The 19,872-nt window shown below is 39.3% G+C and overlaps 1 protein-coding gene across 24 annotated transcripts in view; it reads left to right on the plus strand.

Moving 5' to 3' along the window:
- SCMH1 (Scm polycomb group protein homolog 1) overlaps nt 1-19,872 on the plus strand; it is a 243,372-nt gene that overhangs the window by 123,059 nt on the left and 100,441 nt on the right. For 21 of the 24 annotated variants that reach the window (XR_010136117.1, XM_063713085.1, XM_063713120.1 and 18 more), the window contains 2 exons: nt 3,883-3,971; nt 7,350-7,593. The exons of 2 other annotated variants lie outside the window; for them this stretch is intronic. Coding sequence is in view for 21 of the 22 variants with exons in the window: in XM_063713085.1 (XP_063569155.1) it covers nt 3,883-3,971; nt 7,350-7,593 (333 nt within the window). In the remaining variant the exon portion in view is untranslated. Of the gene's footprint in view, nt 1-3,882; nt 3,972-7,322; nt 7,594-19,872 lie in introns of those variants that run through there. One more of the 24 variants, XM_063713122.1, reaches the window with a different exon arrangement.

The raw sequence follows: 19,872 nt of genomic DNA on the forward strand, positions 1-19,872 counted from the left end.
CATAGTGTAATAAAAGAGAAAGTGTAATAAACATAGTGTAATAAAAGAGAACCAAATAAGAAGTCCTGGGGTTCCAGCCTGACAATGTAAGATTGGCTTGTGTGACCATGAATAAGTTTCTTAGCCTCTCTGGACTTCAGTTTCGTCATCTGCAATGTAAGATCTTTGTACTTCATAGCCTCTGAGGTCCCTTTCAATGTTAAAATTATCTGCTGTCTATGATTGCCCAAGAATATTGAGGTAAATTATGGATATACTTGAATTTGAAGGGATAGAGTCCCACATCACCTAGCGGATTGAGGAATAAGATACCTTGGCAATTTCTTGGGTTCAAAATATTTCTGCTTTGCCCCTGTACTCTTGAAGAATCCTGCTGGTAGTGAAACATAGTAAAGAACCACAAAGTTTGGTATCCAACCACCATATATTGAAATCTGCCTCCACCATTTACTAGCATGACCCTAGACAAGCTGCTTCTCTGAGTTTTCATTTTTTATCATCTGTGGAGTAGGGATAATAATAGTGCCTGCCCATGTTATTTCAAATATTGAGTAAGAAATGGCATATAAAATGTTTAATACATGGTAAACATTCAATATATATTAACTATTATGATAATATTGTAATGATTTCCAGAGCTGAGAGGATTTTTTAGCTCCTTAAGCTTCAGATGAGATAGAAACCCCTCAGTAACCCCTACCTCAAAAATGGAATTGGGAATTACATGGTTAGGCACTCTAGTCATTGATAACTATAGGCATTAAACCTGAATTTTCTAATTGTGCAGGCCTCCCTATACCAAGGTGTACAGACCACTTCTCTAAAACAGTAGTGCCTTGCTTTACCTTATCCGTAGGTGTACCAAACCACTCATGGCAAAGCTGCTCTGGGTTTGGCTTGCTTCAGCCCTTCCCTGACCTAAGGAGAGTTGTTTTCCCACATACACACCACGCTTGAATTTCTGGAGGGATTTAATTTTTTTAAACCATCGTCAAAAAAAGAGTAGCAGTTAAAAACCCAGCTCAAACCAGATTAGAGAGGGAAAAAAGGAGGAGGCAGGAATTATTAACTCATATAACCAAGAAGTCCAAGGATTTATCTGGTGTTGAGTGTCTGAGTACAGGGTTTTAAACACTATTATGTGTCTCCATCCCATGCCATACTTTGGCTTTATTCTCAGGTCTGTTCTCCACGTAGCAGTGCCCAAACTGCAAACATCCTTATGGGCATGTTCTCAGACAAAGAAGGATTTTCTTCTACAACGTCAATCTCATGTCAAAAAACAGCTGGCCTAACTTGGGATGTAGACACATATACACTCTTGGTCTAGGGGAATTTGATGCTCTTAAACAGCAGTGTGTTTTACCCCAAGGCCAGGTAGGTAAGGACCACATATGTGGTTGACGTGCCCACCAAATCATGTGGGGTTAGGGTGGGTTTTTTTTTTGTTTTTTTTTTTTGCCCTAAAGGGAAAAAAAGCTGGGCAAGCAAAAAGGAAGTGATGGCAGTTTTAGATTGAGTGATGGGAAAGTCCACATTGCTGTTGATATGGATGGGCTGTCCCAAGAAATCTCTTTACCTTGGGAAGGCTGGCTTAGCCTAGCCAGCTTTGGGACTAAAAGTTTAAATAGTATGGAGTGATAACTCTTTTTTTATTTGCATTTCCTTGTCACCTCCTCCTCCTAACTTTAATTACAGTTATTAATTGATACTTTATTCCAAAAGCTGAATCTTCCCTTTTCATTTTACCCATACATTGCCAGTTTTAAAGTGTGGGCTCAGGAGTCAGATTGCCTGAATTTTAATCCTGTCTTTTCATTTGCTCACTTTGAAATCTTAAGCAATTTATTTAACTTCAAATAAATTGTACCTGTTTCCTCATCTATAAAATGAAGATAATATCTACCTCCTAGGGCTGTGTTGAGGATTAGATAGTCAATAGAAAGTGATTGGCATAGTGAACAGTAAAGTGCTCAATAGTATCAGATACTGCTGCTGCTGTTATTTCCAGCTTTGCAGCTTGGGTGCAGCTTATCTGTTCTTTTGTCTGGAGTGAGAAAGCTGAGGTAGTTTGGGAAATGCTCAAAAAGCATTAGGTTTTGTTATCTCAGGATGCAGAGTTGAAGCAAATTGAAAGAAGCACTTGGGGCTCTAATTGGAAGACCTAACTGTAATAATGATCTTATTTTTACAATTCATTGATAGATGATAATGGACAGTTAACCTCTCTAGGCTTCTTTTTACTCTTTTGCAAAATGAAGATTTTTGGATAGGACAATCCTTTCCAATGTCATTCCTTGGTCCTTAGTTGTTTAAGTAAACAATGAACTTCAGAAAGTATTTTGTACTCAGTGTGTGTATGTGTGCGAGACAGAAAGAGAAGTAGTGAGTTAGTTTACATTGAGAGGAACCAAAATGATTTACTTATATTTTGGGTTTATCAGTTGACATGTTTGGTTTCTTCTTAAGAGATTGTTAGATCCCCTTTCATACTCTACTGTCCAGATCATCTCTGAGTATTCGTTAATCCTATCACATCTTTTTTGGATTTTTCAAATGCCTAGAAAGTTTTCTAGGCATTATGTTATGTGTTCTGTAGTACTTGTCTTAGGAAACTTGGTTTGGAGACTCTGTCCCACTATTTACTTTACAGCATTACCTTGGACAAGTTACATTCTCTCTTACGTGCCTCATTTTCTTCATCTGTCTAATGAGGTGTTTCTCTTTTTTAACCCTTAAGTCCTTTCTTAACAGTCTGTGATTCTGTAACTATCACAGCATAGGAGTAGCTGGATTCCAAAGGCCAAACTTGATATCACGATGTAGGGTCCAGCCCCACAGGATCGGTGGGTTTTCTCCCTGTGTGCGGAGACAAGAGAGTGTAGAAATAAAGACACAAGACAAAGAGATAAGAGAAAAGACAGCTGGGCCCGGGGGACCACAGCCACCAAGACGTGGAGACCAGTAGTGGCCCCGAATGCCAGGCTGTGCTGATATTTGTTGGATACAAGACAAAGGGGCAGGGTAAGGAGTGTGAGCCATCTCCCGTGATAGGTAAGGTCACGTGGGTCATGTGTCCACTGGACAGGGGGCCCTTCCCTGCCTGTCAGCCGAGGCAGAGAGAGAGAGGAGAGAGAGAGAGATAGCTTACGCCATTATTTCTACTTATCGGAGACTTTTAGTGCTTTCACTAATTTGCTACTGCTAACTAAAAGGCAGAGCCAGGTGTACAGGATAGAACATGAAGGTGGACTAGGAACGTGACCACTGAAGCACAGCATCACAGGGAGACGGTTAGGCCTCCGGATAACTGCAGGTGGGCCTGACTGACGTCAGGCCCTCCACAAGAGGTGGAAGAGTAGAGTCTTCTCTAAACTTTCCCGGGGAAAGGGCAACTCCCTTTCCCAGTCTCTAAGTAGCGGGTGTTTTTCCTTGACACTGACGCTACCGCTAGACCACGGTCCGCTTGGCAGCGGGTGTCTTCCCAGACGCTGGTGTTACCGCTAGACCAAGGAGCCCTCTGGTGGCCCTGTCCGGGCATAACAGAAGGCTCGCACTCTTGTCTTCTGGTCACTTCTCACTATGTCCCCTCAGCTCCTATCTCTGTATGGCCTGGTTTTTCCTAGGTTATGATTGTAGAGTGAGGATTATTATAATATTGGAATAAAGAATAATTGCTACAAACTAATGATGAATGATATTCATATATAATCATATCTATGATCTATATCTAGTATAACTATTCTTATTTTATATATTTTATTATGCTGGAACAGCTCGTGCCCTCGGTCTCTTGCCTCGGCACCTGGGTGGCTTGCCACCCACATCACCATTCATTTTTGAAACATACTTTTAATCTGTTGCCCATTATGCTTGCTGCAGGATTTCGGCTGAATGCGTCTTCTTGGCCCATGTTCCTTTTGAAGACGCTAAATGGAGCAGAGATGGCTCCCATCAGGATTTTCCACAAGGTAGGCTATCCCTCAGATATCACCAGCTCCAGGCTGCTTAAGGTCAAATATTGAGACTTTGATGTCCACATTTACTTATGGCCTGAAGATGCCTCCTCAGAAATTAGTTCAGAAGGATTTTTTAGTAGCTTATGAAGCAGCAATTATCCCCAGAGGAATATATTAGACTATAAGGTCCCATAGATTAGATTATATGGTCCCAGCTGCCAGTAATCTCTGTCTACCTGTCGGGCTTGTTAAGAAGTTAAAATGTATTATTAGTAGAATATGTTAAATGTAATACAAATCTAAAGGCGCTATTCTTATTATAGATCTTGGAGTTCTGTAGAGTTCATGTTCTAAACAGAGAAAAGAAGGAGACTATTTTTTTACTGCCTACAATATGTTTGGAACTTAATATATACTATCTCATGTAATACCCACAGCTAACTTTATGAGCTAAGAATTATTATTTCCATTTAATAGTTAAGGAAACAAATACTTTTGAATTAGGAGCTTGCTCAAGATCATATGGCTAGTAAGCGGCAGAACAGGGATCCAAAACCTGTATTTGTTATTGCTTCTCAAGAAGTGAGGCAGTGAGTCTATCAGTTGAATTTTCTAATGGGGTAAAAGTTACTGTAAAGGGTATTGAATTAGGTTTGCCTATGCTGCTAGTTAAGTCTCAACACTAAGAGCATCCTGCTTCTGAATTACCTAGCACTTATGTAACTCAGGAGTAGTTCTTGTATTCTTTGGGACTAGAAATAAAGATGTTTTAGACTTTGTTATGCCAGCTGTGCAGTAAAGGGATCTGCCAAAAGACTCCAAGTAGAATGTTTAACTTCTGGATCAGTGGAGGGGGAAAATAGAAGAAAACTTAGTTGATTGAAAAGGAGAAAAAAGAACTTTGGAAATTCAAATTAAATAGAAACATAGACAATAAGATAGTTGTAATAAATTCAGATACATCAATTATCACAAGAAATGAGCTTAAGCTCATTATAATCATACATAGATCAGATTTTTAAAAATCTAGCTATATGCTATGTATAAGAGACACTAAACATAATGACAAAAATGTTGAAAGTAAAAGAAATCTACAGAGGGTGGGGATGATGGAAAACAAATTTTTTAATTTTTAAAAAAGAAAATAAAAGAATATGAAAGATGTGCCAGATGAACTTTTATCAAAATAAAGCTGGCATAAACTCTACGGAAATCACACAAGACTTTGATACTAAAAGTCTAAATGATGCTAAAAGCATTGAGTCCAGGAATTTGAGACCAGCCTGGGCCACACGTAGCAAGACCCCGTCTCTAGAAAAAATTTAAAAATTAGCTGAGAGTGGTAGCACGTGCCTGTAGTCGCAGCTACTTGGGAGGCTGAGGTGGAAGAATCCCTTAAGCCCAGGAGATTGAGGCTGCAGGGAGCTGTGTTTGCACCATTGCACACCAGCCTGGGTGACAGAGCAAGACCCTGATTCTAAAAATAAATAAAACGCATTAAAGAGGTCACTATCTAATTATCATAAAGTACGGTTCACCAGGAAGATAAAACAGTCATAAATGTACATGCTCCTAGAAAATGTAATCTCAAAGTATAATAGAGCAAAATTTGACAAAATTACATGGTAAAATTGGAAAATCCACAAATCACTAGGGAATATTTGAAGACTTATCTCTTAACAATTGATAAATCAAGCACACAAGAATTGGTATGTCAGTCAGCATAAGCTAATAATCAGTATCGAATAAGTTGGTCAATTTTTAAAAATCACTTTATTTGCATTTAACAACAGTTAAATTTGAATGATTTGAAAATAAATTTTTTAAATGCCACTTATGATAGCAATGGAATTGTAATTTGCCTAGAAAAAAAGTTGGTAAAAAAGCATGAGATATTTGTAGAGGAAATTTTTAAATGTATGTTGAAGAAATCTGCATTAAAGAAATCTTGGCCAGGCACGGTGGCTCATGCCTGTAATCCCAGCACTTTTTGGGAGGCCAAGGCATACGGATCACTTGAGGTCAGGAGTTCGAGACCAGCTTGGGCAACATGGTAAAACCCCATCTCTACAAAAAATAACAAAAATTAGCAGAGTGTGGTGGTGTATGCCTGTAATCCCAGCTACTTGGGAGGCTGAGTTAGGAGGATCACTTGACCCTGGGAGGCAGAGGTTGCAGTGAGCCAGGATTACACCACGGCACTCCAGCCTGGGTGACAGAACCAGACCCTTTCTCCAAAAAAAGAAAGAGAGAGAGAGAGAGAGAAAGGAAATCTTAACAAGTGGAAAAGACTATCATGTTTATGGATGGGAAGGCTTGATAGTATATAATAAAGGTTATTTCTACCCAAATTTATCTATAAATTCATTGTAATTCCAGTCAAAATCCTAATAGGGTTTGTATACAGAACTCGAAAAACTGATTGAAATTTATATGAAAGACGGAGAATGAATAGCAAAAACAATATTGAAGAATGACAAAGTAGGGGGTTTTTCCTATCAGATATCCATTTAATAAGACTATGTTATTGGTACAGGATCAGATAGTAAGATTAAGGGAACAGAATAGAATGTACAACACATTTTTTGAAACTTGATCTATGTAACTGCATTACAAATTAGCACCCAGGAACTCTCTACACTTCCAGTGAAAGTATACAATGTTACAGCCACTTTGGAGGACAAATTAAAAATATTTGATAAAGCAGAAGATGTATATATCTACCCTATAACCCAGGAATTCTACACCTAAGATGTATAACCTAAAGAAACCTTCCCACATGTGTACAAAGAAGTGCAAGAATGGTGGTTAAAACCCTTTTAAAATAGTAAACAATTGGAAAGATCTTTAAGTGTCCAAAGGAGAATGAATAAATACCGATATATACATACAATGAAATACTATTAGAAGTTAAAATGAATCAGAGCTAAATTTATCAACATGGGCAGATTTCAAAAGCATACTGCTAAACAAAAAGCAAATTGTACAGTGATACATACAGTGTAATACCATTTATATAAAATTTAAAAGCAGGCAAATGGGTATGTATGTATATAGTAAAATATAAAACGTGCATGGGTAGCTGTTACCTCTGTGGTAGGTAGAGGGGGAATGGAATATGGGAAGGGCACAAAGGGAGATTCAACTTTATCTGCAACCTTTTATTTCCTTTTAAAAAATCTGAAGCAAAGTTGTCAAAATGTTAGGATTAATAAAGTAATACTTTAAATATTTAAATATTTAATTTAAAATTAATTTAAAAGAAAGGCTATATATCCATTATAAATCTAATATAGCAGTCACTTTTTAATCATCCAAATTAGATAGTAGTCTATTGGCATAATGGCCTCTCTTTGTGTCTAGGTGTGTATGTTTCTGTTTCTCATCTAGGAGCCACCATCGCCTTCCCACAACTTCTTCAAAATGGGAATGAAGCTAGAAGCTGTGGACAGGAAGAACCCTCATTTCATTTGCCCAGCCACTATTGGGGAGGTTCGGGGCTCAGAGGTGCTTGTCACTTTTGATGGGTGGCGAGGGGCCTTTGACTACTGGTGCCGCTTCGACTCCCGAGACATCTTCCCTGTGGGCTGGTGTTCCTTGACTGGAGACAACCTGCAGCCTCCTGGCACCAAAGGTAAAGGCCCATCTACGTGCTCTTGAAATCAGGACCCAGATGATAAGGGAGACTACCCAGGTCTGTCATGATCGTATCTTCACCAGTATACTTCACTAGTATGCAGGGGAGGAGCAAGGGCCAGCAGCTTAGGTAAAAACCCAGGTCTACCAGGGAGCAATTAGAAACAGTAAGTGTTAAGTGTCAAATGAAACCGCATATGGCATTTGGGATAAAGTAATAATTCTTTGCTCTACGTATCCTGGTTTATTCTCAGGCAACTAGCTTTTCATCTCTCTTACTTTTGTCCCTAACCCATTACAAAGTTTGAGTACTAGTATTCCCAAGGCACACACCTTCCTCTGACCTTAGGGGCTTTGGATAAAAGCTGGAGTAACACTGTATTGTAAAAATAGTTGAGAAGCACTGTAGCAGGATGGAAAAAGAACAAGCTTTGAAGTAAGATAGACATGGGTTTGAGGTCCATCTTTGCCTTTTATCAGCTGTGTAGCTTTGGGCAGTTAATTCACCTCCTTAAACTACAAATTCCACATCATGAAGTAGAAAACCTACTTTATGAAGTTATTATGAGGAATAAATGAGATTACATGGGTAGAATGCTTACATGAAAAGTTGATGACTAGCAAGTGCTAAACAAATTTTTATTGTATTACTGCTGCTATTATATATTCTGTATTATAACTATATCATATTATACTATATGATTATTACAATATGCTATATTATCATTATAATACTATCATTATAAAACTAATCACTACCAATGAGAGAGTATACATAAAGTACTAGAATAGTGTCACAGACTAAATGAACAATAAAATGATACAGATGATGACAGTGGAGAAGATCCAGAATAGATTTTGAGGTAGCTGCTTTTAGTAAAGATAATAATAATAATCTCATCCTCTTAAGTCTGAAAAGTACTAGTGAATCTGAGGGAATGAAAAGTCACCCTTCTTATTGTCTGAGGATCTTTTTCTAAACCTCTGTTGAATTCATTCATTCAATTAGCCAAATATTTATTGAGCACCTAATTGTAAGCCAAGCTGAGAGTACACGAGTGACAAAAATGAACAACATTGCTGTGCTCATGACACCTCCATTCTAGTTGGGTGAAACAGATGGTAAACATTTAAATCAAGAAATAAGATAATTTCATATAGATAATTTTTATAGACAAAAATAAAATAATTTCTCCTAAGGAAATAAAGTATGATGGGATAGTGACAGTGAAGGTATAATTGTAAAGGGGTTTTTTTGTTTAATAGCCCTATTGAAATATAATTGACATAAGATAAATGGCATGTATTTAAAGTGTACAATTTGAAAAGTTTTGACATATATATACATCCATGAAACCGTTACCACAATGAAAATAATGAACATATTTATCATTCACAAAAGTTCTTTGTAGAGGGGAAACTTGTTTAGGAAGAATTTCTTTTCAAGAAATTTGTCTGAAAAGTTGATACTTGAATTGAGACCTGAATGATGAGAAGGAGTCATCCAAGGAAAGAGACTTCCAGGCAGGCAGAAGGAACAACTAATATAATGATGCTGAGACATGAGTGAGTTTGCTGTGTTCCAAGGGCAGAAAGCAGACTGCTCTGACTAGAATGCATTGCCTGAGCAAGAAAGTGGTACAAGGGGCTGGGTGCGGTGGCTCACATCTGTAATCCCAGCACTTTGGGAGGCCAAGGCAGGCGGATCACCTGAGCTCGGGAGTTTGAGACCACCCTGGCCAACATGGTGAAGCCCATCTCTACTGAAAATACAAAAATTAGCAAGGCATGGTGGTACGCGCCTGTAGTCTCAGCTACTCAGGAGGCTGAGGCAGGAGAATTGCTTGAACCCGAGAGGCAGAGGTTGCAGTGAGCCAAGATCGCACCAATACACTGCAGCCTGGGCGACAGAGCGAGACTCTGTCTCAAACAAAAACAAGCAGTACAAGATGATGTTGGAGAAGTGGGCAGGTACCAAATCATGTAGGACCTTGTAAACCAGAGTGGGAATATTGGATTTTATTCTAAACATATTAGGGAACCATTAGAAGGTACTAAGCCAGGGAAGTGACAAGATTTGATTTACTTTAAAAAAATCACTTGGACTTGTATCCAGAATATAAAAGAACACTTTTAACTCAATAATAAAAAAGACAACCCAATTTAAAAATAAGCAAAGGATTTGGATAGATATTTCTCCAGATAACATACACAGATAGCCAATAAGCACTTAAGATGCTCAGTATCATTCATCATTAGGGAAATGCAAATCAAAGCCACAGTGAAATACAACTTCACACCCATGGATACAGCTATAAGCAAAAGATGGATAATAACAAATGTTGCTGAGGATGTGGAAAAACTGGAACTCTTGAACATTGCTGGTGAGATTGGAAAATGCTGCAACCACTTTAGAAAACAGTTTGGATGTTACTCAAAATGTTAAAGAGTTACCATGTGACCCAGTAATTCCACTCATAGATATATACCCAAGAGAATAGAAACATATGTTCACACAAAAACACATAATGAACATTCATGGCAGCATTATTTATAGTAGCCAAAAAGATAAAACAACCCAAATGTTCATCATCTGATAAATGGATAAATAAAATGTGGTATAGCTAGAGGACAAAATACTAATTGGCAATAAAAAAGGAATAAAGTACTAATACATGCTACAATATAGATGTATCTTAATAACATTATGCTAAATGAAAAAGCCAGTCACAAAAGATAATCACTGATGATTACATTTATATGAAATGTCCAGAATTGGCAAATACACATAGACAGAAGTAGATTCATGGTTGCCAGTGACTAGGGGAGGGAAAATGGGAAATGATTGCTATTGGGGTTTCTTTTGAGGATAATGAAAATGTTTTAAAATTAGGGATGATGTTTGCACAACTCTGAATATCTTAGAAAACACAAATGTAGGGTGAATTTGTGGTATGTAACTTATGTCAATAAAGCTATTATCTAAAAAAAATTACTTGAGCTGGTCTGTGGAGAATGAGTTGTACAGTGGTAATTGTGGACAAGGAAGAAATGAGGTTGCTCGGATTAGGATAGTCGCACTGAGGTGGAGAGATCCTCGGGCAGAATGAAAGGGAAACACACTTCTTGGCTCAGGAAAGTGCCACTCCTCTCTGTGATGCAAGAAACAAGTACCCTGGGGTCAGTATGGTAAATGCATTGTGAGGAAGCACTGTGAGGTAATAGCTCTGTGGAAGCAGCAAGAAGAGGGGTACCTTGAAACTGATAGCAGAGTCATTTTTGTTACTTGAGGCTAAAATAGGATAAGCCTTGGTGCTCTGAGCTTTATTCAGTTAATAGGTTGATTTTTTCATTTTCATGCCTAGGGAATTCACTGTTCTTTTGACTGATAAATCTAGAGCATTTAGGCAGTTCTCCAGAGCCAACAGAGCTGACGGTCTTTGTGTCCAGGTTGCTGGATATGCATTCATTTCTGGCTGCAAACCTTGCTGATAAGAAATATGACTCACTCTGTGGCTGATGCTTCCAGAGAAGTTTGCTGACTGTTTTCCTCTCTTCTGTGTGTCTCTGGAGTCCTTAGATTTTCTACAGAAGATGGTCAGAGGACCAGGCTCAGAAGGTAGAGAGAGACCTTCCAGGTGACATTTCCAGACCAGGTACTTCAGTCATCATTCCAGCAGTTAGGTTGTTCCCTCTAACAACTGTCTCCTCCCACACTTTACACCCTCCGTAAGTCCTACAAAAGCACTTTCTATAACAGCAGAAGTTTGGCCAGCAGTCTCCGTGTCCTGGCTAAGGAGCAAGTGATGCAATGTGGAAAAAATGTGGTTACTCAATTCATTTCACAAAACAAGTTGTTCTCTGTGTGTAAGCCTGTTCTCTTTCTAATCATACTATTGCCTCCTTCTTTCCTACCTTCTGGTCATTAGTATGCAAATGTTAAAAATTCAGAGTAAGATAATGTTTCTTGCTCATGGCAAATAGGAAAAACCAATATTTATTTAATGTTCCTTTACACACAGATTTTCATTTTATCTTCTGGTAACTCTGAACAAGGTATAATTATTTTCAGATACATTTTATTTTTGAGAAAACTGAAGCTCAGATAATTAAATGACTTGGCTCTGTTGATATCTGAGTCTAGAGAGTGAGACCAAGGAGATCTTTTAGTAGAGCCACCTGTCAGGACAAATAGCACAGAGGTATATTGTTTTCACACTTGTCTCCCTGATACTCTTCCCATTCTCCTTTGGCCCTTCTTCAAAGCTTCATTTGAGACCCTGGATTTTGGCTTCCAAATCCTGATTAAAAAATAGGAAAGACGCAGTATGGTGTAATATCAGAGCACTGAACTGGGTTCTAGTCCCAGCCAGGCCGCAAACTTGGTTACGTCATTGAGCAAGTCATTCTTACATGTGAGAGGCTGAACTACATGATCCCTAATGGGCACTTTTACCTCTGTAATACTATATAGTTTAATGATCTTGGGAATAGGTAGCAGGTGACTCCTGTGCCTGTGTCTCCTACGTGATTTTAGATTCATCAGCTCACCTACCACCTATCTCTGCCTTTTTGAAGTAATTCCTGTGTGCCAGCTGTCTGCTGCCTCTCTTTTTCTCCTTTTCTAAGCCAAGTAGTATCCCTTTTAGTTGCTAAATTCCTGTGGCCAAGCCAACTCTGATGGGTAGTAACTACCAAGCGTCCAACTAATCCAGAGTACTTGGTTACAAAAGGCAGAAGCTTTTTACTTTTAGCTTATTTTTTGTGACTTAAAATAAAACTGAAACAGATACATGCTTTACTTTTTAAATGTAAAAAGCAAAATGAAGAATTCAGTACATATGGCATGACTCTGATGCTAATCATACCTTTAGCCGTCAAGGTAATCCACTTGACTTCCCCTTGCTCTGATTTCAGGCTGGGAAAGCCAGTTTCAGATTATACCTTAGCTCCCTATGTGGATTGATAGCAGCGAGAGAACATGAGACCCAAGCTACTTTATATTTTTATTATAAATTCATATATTGCTATTCTGGATTAGTACATTCATCTCTTGTGACTTCATATGTTGTTAAACTGGATCTGTCTGCTCTCTACATGCTAATCCAAATATGGGAATCTAGTAGAGGTGCTGTACTTTAGCATACCTGTTAGAGTACATGGTCAACCAGGCCTCCTTTACCCTCTCAGTCTGCCCTTTCTACCTGTGACAGGTTTCTTTGTACAAAGCAAAAATTTCAAAATCGGACTCAACATCGTGGCTCATGTACAGGATTCTTACCCTGGTCTGGAGGGTAATAATTTGATGCTTAAAAACAAAACTTTCAGAATATCTTTTCCTTTTTTTATTTGGAAAGTGCTTTCCATACTTAAAGAATGTTCTCTTTTTGTTGTAAAACCACATAGGAAATTATGCCACAATCACTTTGGGATTCTAGGGCAGAAAGAGTTAATTAAATTGTAATCCTAGGCTAGGCGCGGTGGCTCACGCCTGTAATCCCAGCACTTTGGGAGGCCAAGGCAGGCAGATCACGAGGTCAAGAGATCGAGACCATCCTGGCCAACATGGTGAAACCCCGTCTCTACTGAAAATACAAAAATTAGCTGGGCGTGGTGGTGTCCACCTGTAGTCCAGCTACTCGGGAGGCTGAGGCAGGAGAATCGCTTGAACCCAGGAGGCAGAGGTTGCAGTGAGCCAAGATCATGCCACTGCACTCCAGCCTGGTGATAGAGCAAGACTCTGTCTCAAGAAAGAAAAAAAAATTGTAATCCTAGACTACAGAGAGAAAAACTAGGATAGAGGCAAGAATAATACAACGTAAGGCTAACTTGTAGGTCTCAACATGAGGTCCCCTGATAGACTGATCTTCCTCATCCATCCATTTATTCAAATTCTAACTATCAAGTCATGATTAAGTACTAGTCATTCGCTCAGTTGATGGGGATTCTGCTGTTAGTGTTTACAGTTTTGTGAACATACAGACCAATAAAGTACGACTTTGGAGGAATAAAGCACAGAGGGATCCCAACCTAGATTGAGGGGATTGGAGGTTGGAGATCTGTATAACCTCCCTTGAGCCTAGCATGTCTAACATGGGCTGCTCTATAGCTATTGAGTAAATGGATGAATAAAGGACAAGACTTCCAAACGAAGGCTTCCAAATGAAGTGATGTCTAAGCTGAAACCTTAAGAATGGGAAGGTAGAGAAAAAATTCTCTCTAGCAGTGGAAACAGATTAGTGTAGGGCCAGAAGTTTAAAAAAAAAAAAAAAAGTATGGTCAAGGAATTAAAAAATAGTTAAGGCTGGGCGTGGTGGCTCACGCCTATAATCCCAGCACTTTGGGAGGCAGAGGCGGGTGGATCACAAGGTGAAGAGTTAGAGACCAGCCTGGCCAATATGGTGAAACCTCATCTCTACTAAAAATATAAAAATTAGCCAGGTGTGGTGGCTGATGCCTGTAGTCCCAGCTACTCAGGAGGCTGAGGCAGGAGAATCGCTTGAACCTGGGAGGCAGAGGTTGCAGTCAGCTGAGATTGTGCCACTGCACTCCAGCCTGGGTGACAGAGTGAGACTCCATCTCAAAAAAAAAAAAAGAAAAAAGAAAATGGCTAGATTGTAGGGTGTAAGTAGAGGAGCAGAAAGAGATAAGGCACAGCAGAGGAAGGCGCAGAATGCTTCCCTCATAGACCATCTTAAGGATCTGGATTTTTACCTTATGAGCATTGAGAACTGTATTAGGCCATTCTTGCATTGCCATAAAGAAATACCTAAGACTGGATAATTTATAAAGAAAAGAGGTTTAATTGGCTTAGAGTTCTGCAGGCTGTATAAACATGGTGCTGCATAGCTTGGCTTCTGGGGAGGCCTCAGGGAGCTTTTACTCATGGTAGAAGGCAAAGCTGGAGCAGGCAGATGGCAGTGTGGGGAGGGGGGTGTCACACTTTTACAACAACCAGAACTCACTCACTATCTCAAGGACAGAACCACACCCTGAGGAATCCACCCCCATGACCCAAACACCTCCCACCAGGCCCCACCTCCAACACTGGGGCTTACAGTTTGACATGAGATTTGGGCAGGGACAAAATGTCCGAACTAAATCAAGAACTATTGGCTGGGCGTGGTGGCTCACGCTTGTAATCTCAGCACTTTGGGAGGCCGAGGCGGGCAGATCACCTGAGGTCAGGAGTTCGAAACCAGCCTGGCCAAGATGGCGAAACCCTGTCTCTACTAAAAATACAAAAATTAGCTGGGCATGGTGGCGTGCACCTGTAATCCCAGCTACTAGGGAGGCTGAGGCAGGAGAATCGCTTGAACCCAGGAGGTAGAGGTTGCAGTGAGCCAAGATCATGCCACTGCACTCCAGCCTGGGTGACAGAGCAAAACTCTGTCTCAAAAAAAAAAAAAAAAAAAAAACTATCAAATGGGCTTTTAAGTAGTAGAGTTACAGCTCAGATTTGTGTTTTAGAAGGACCATTTTGGCAACAATGAAAGGACGGATTCAGATGCTGGAGTCAGGGATGCCAGTTAACAAGCTGTTATAATATTCCAGGTGAGAGAGAAAATTGAAGCAGTGACATGGTGGTGAGGATAAGATGGGGTGGGGGGCATATTCTTTGAATAAAGAAGACAAAATGCAAGTTCTTAAAGTGTATCACCTATTGTGACTATTTTATTTATTTAACAAACAAGCCCTGTACCATGTAAAATAATGCCAAGTTTTCAGTATAAGTATTTATGAGGAGCTAAAATTCTTCTTTCTGTCATGTCTAGGAAGTTGGGATTCTTTTCTACCTGGAGTCCATGTTAAATGGAATGAATTTATTAACTGCCTCTTTATGTCCCCACCACTTGGAACATGCCATTTATTCAGTAATATCTGTTAACTGAAATAGTTTATACTATATTTTCTGATTCCATTTCTATTTATCCTCATCTAAAGCCGTTATTCAGATATTCACTTAATTACAAAAAAATAAGAATACTACTCACATCTATGACAAATTTGACAGATTATTAAAAGCTATTTAAGGCCAGGCACAGTGGCTCATGCCTGTAATCCCAGCACTTTGGGAGGCTGAGACAGGTCGATCACCTGAGGACCAGAGTTCAAGACCAGCTTGGCCAACATGGTGAAACCCTGTCTCTACAAAAACACACACACAAAAAAAAATTAGCTGAGCATGATGGTGGGCACCTGTAATCCCAGCTACTTCGGAGGTTGAAGCAGGAGAATCACTTGAACCCAGGAGGCAGAGGTTACAGTGAGCCGAGATTGTGCCACTGCACTCCAGCCTGGGCAACAAGAGCGAAACTCCATCTCATAAAAAAAAAAAAGGCTATTTAAACTAATGTTATGGTTTTTTAATTTTGGAAACCTAATGGCCAAAAGTAAGAGTGGCACAGGGCACTAAGATTTGTTTCCAGAGCCCATATTCACTCACCTCTCAGTTACTAAACACATGTACACCTCTACACCTGGACCACCCCCTGCCCTTCCACCCAACTTTTTTTTTCTAATAAGCCACAACGACCAGGAGGGTGTGGTCTCTACAGGTTTGGCAGCTAATATACCCCTCTTGTCTCCTAAGAAGGTGTGTTCACTAGCCACTAGTTCAGTAGTTCACTGTCAGAAAAGATATGAGCATGTTGGTTAATAAGTGAAGCAAATTCTTTTTTGTTTGTTTTTATTGATATGTAATAATTGTTCATTTTGATGGGGTACCTGTGATATTTTGATACATGCATACAATGCTTAATGATCAAATCAGGGTCATTGGGATATCTGTTACCACAAACATTTATCATTTATTTGTGTTGAAAGATTCCAAATCAAAGCTAACTTTTTGGTGCCTTTAATGAGAATAGCCACTCAGGTACTATTTTCCCTTTAACCCTCTCAGATATATTGTGTCCAGACCTTGCCCCTATTTATATACCATTTCCTCCTTCCATAAACACATGTACACATATAGTCTCTGTCCTTATTTCAGCTTTGGCTTTGTGATCTCATCACATCTGGTAAATCCGTCCTTTATTCACCTATCTATCCACAGTTGTAGGCTCATGTTAGCAGTGCTAGGTTCACTGGAGGTTATAGACAAGTGTCTGCCTCCCCAGTTGATTGAATGATTGAAATGAGAAAATTGGTGGCAAATGCATAGCACCATGTAGCATGTAGTAGATGCCCACTGTGTGTTAGCTGCATCTGAATCAAGATCCCCAGGCCTCCCAAGAAAAGGGAACTGCACGCAGAGCCAGGAAAGTGCTCTATTTTGGTCAGGAAAAATAAATATGAGATGAGGCTTGTGCAGTGAACCAGTACTCTCATAACTGATTTTTTCTTCATTATATGCTTGTGGTACACAAATAGAAATAGGAAAATGGGGAAGTGAGATGGGTGGCAGTAGATTATGAAGCAGAGAATCTGGGTTCTCCCACTGATTTTAATTAGGTCTGCCCAAGGGACCAGAAAAAAAAACTCCCATTCCATACCTCTCTTACAGAATCCTTAAGCTGCCCCTTGACTCTGCCCATTCGCTGTCTCTCTTGCCCTCACAAACTCCAGATGCCTGAGAATGGTAGCAGTTTTTGACATGTATAATGAAACAATTGGCATCTCTCAAGCTGTTTGAAATAGTGAGATGTGATTTATGCAGTTCATAAATTTGACCACATTTACTATTTTCTTGGGAATACATAGAACCCATATAGGGTTTTTTTGGCAAGCTTTTATTGTAACACCTACTGTGCCAGCATCAATACATATCAATTTACAAAATTCCCAATTTTAAATAAGTGTTGGTGATTTTCAGGAAAATCTTACTGAAAACCAGTGATAAATTGTGTTACTAAATTTATTCCCTTGGGCCAGGCACAGTGGCTCATGCCTATAATCCCAGCACTTTGGGAGGCCAACGCGAATGGATCACTGGAGGTCAGGAGTTTGAGACCAGCCTGGTCAACATGGTGAAACTGCATCTCTACTAAAAGTAAAAAAATAAAAAAAATTAGCCAGGAGTGGTGGCTCATGCCTGTAATCATAGCAACTCAAGAGACTGAGACGGGAGAATCGCTTGAACCTGGGAGGTGGGGGTTTCAGTGAGCCGAGATCATGCCGCTGCACTCCAACCTGGGCGACAGAGTGAGACTCTGTCTTAAAAAAAAAAATTTCTTCCCTTGGTTCCCTAGATTATTTTTGAGGAACTATTACAGTTATAAATGAGAATTTCTGAATCTCAATAATGACTTACTAGAAAAAAAACATAAACATTCATATATGTTAAGAAGATGAGAAAAACCTGGCAAACTCTAACCAAGCAAAGAAAAAAGAGGAGGTTCTGAGGGTGATATGGCAAGAAGGCAGGATTGTGGTTGTATGTAAGCTGTTAAAATTTATTGTCTTGTGCTAAGGAAAGCTGGAATGTTTTTGACTGTGTGGCTGACTAGCAGGTGCTTTCTCACCATGTGCTTTCATGCCACCTTTCTGAGTGGCCTAAGCTTGACTAGCCATTAACAGACCATCTTCTAAGAAAATATAGCCCTCCACTTGCTGAAACTGCTCCTGAATCATCTTACCTACTGCCCTAGAAAACTAAGGTCAGTTGTACCTTTTAGTTTCAGTAATATGAGGCTTTTGACGTTTGTGGTCCTATCATGCATGATTTTAGTTATCTGTTTTCCCCTACTCTCTGCAGATTTATCAGCCTGAAGTCCCCAGGAAAATGTGACATGTCTTTGTAGTTGCAGAGGTCCTCTACCCATGTTGTAGGAATGAGTCAGGAGAGAAAAAAGGAGCTGGATATGGAGTACCAAAAGTGTTAACTGAGCTGGATCGGAGCAGGAGGCAACCCATGCTGTTTAAGTGAACTGGAATTTAGAAGACTGGAGTTTCAGCCTTGGCATCAGCCCAGCTGGCAGCACATAGCTGAACCCAGCCAAGTTGAGCAAAGCTAATAAAGAACATATCCTCTAAATTACTATACCAAGGCCAATGATACACTGCTGTGAATGAAAAATAAGATTCCAGTCCAGGAAACTGATAAACCAAATGGATTTTCCCCAGCTCTTTTTTTCTTTTCCATTGTTCGTGCTCTCCTATGCCATGTAGACACACACACACATGCGTGTGTGTGCACAATAGCCTATTTTACATTTTATTAATTTATTCCCAATTCCCTATGCTCTGTTCTTGCTATAGAGAAGAGAAATCTGATGATAAATTCTTTTGGGCAGTTAAGACTCCTAAGGATTATTTAGAGAAACCTAGAAGGCAGCAGAGGCCTAGTGTCCTTCATTATTATAACTAGGCATGTTTATTTATCTTCTCTCTTTTATTCAGGTATACACTCTTGTTTTATTCATTGGTTTCAGAGTAACATAGTGGAAAGAATATAGACTTTGGAGACCAAAAGATCTAGGTTCAACTCCTAGCTTTAGCTATGTGGCCTTTGGCAAGTCTTTTAACTTCTGTGAGTTCAGTGTCTTCATTTTTAAAATATCCAAGTATGATAGTTGACTCAGGAAAAAGCATTTGTGTAATTGAGTTGTAAGCTCAACTAGCTACTTTTTTCATGGAATATTATCTTTGCTTGAAAAAAACAGTGGACTTGGATATTTAGCAGACATGTTCTCCAAAATGAAATGATCTGATCACTTCAAGGAAGACAACCTATAAGCATTTTCTGTCAATTATAAATTTAAGGTTTCAAATGAAAATTAAAAATTTTGAAAAAATGTGTATATCCACCAGCATGAGCTTTACATCATATCAATAAATACAGACTTCAGAGTTACTCTTTACCATTTCTCTCCCATCTAAAAGTTACATTGGTTAAGAATCAGTTATTTGCCCTACTATTAAATGTGAGATGTGAGGAAAGTAAAAAGTCATAGAGTCTTAGAGCGCTGGGGCTAGAGGAAATCAAATTCAACCTCCCACCTAATTTAAGACTCATCTTGAAACCATCCCTATAAATGCTTATTTGCTCTTACTTAAATGCTCCCACAGACAGAGATTATAACCTCCCAAAGGAGCACTTTTAATTTGTGATAGCTTAAATGTCTAAAAATACTGTTTTTTACTTTAAGCTGAAATATGCTTTCCCCAGTATCTGTCCATTGGCTCTAATTTGATTTTTGTTTCATCTGAAACCTTTTCACATACTGTTGTTTCACTAGGTCTTTTTTTCCCCGCTATTTTTGAGATTGTATAGTTTCTAAGCGCCTCATCATCTTGAGCTCTCTTCTTTTTTTTTTCTCCCCCCCTTCCCCAA

Source organism: Pongo abelii, chromosome 1, assembly GCF_028885655.2.
Source record: "Pongo abelii isolate AG06213 chromosome 1, NHGRI_mPonAbe1-v2.0_pri, whole genome shotgun sequence".
In the NCBI taxonomy this organism is placed as follows: Eukaryota; Metazoa; Chordata; class Mammalia; order Primates; family Hominidae; genus Pongo; species Pongo abelii.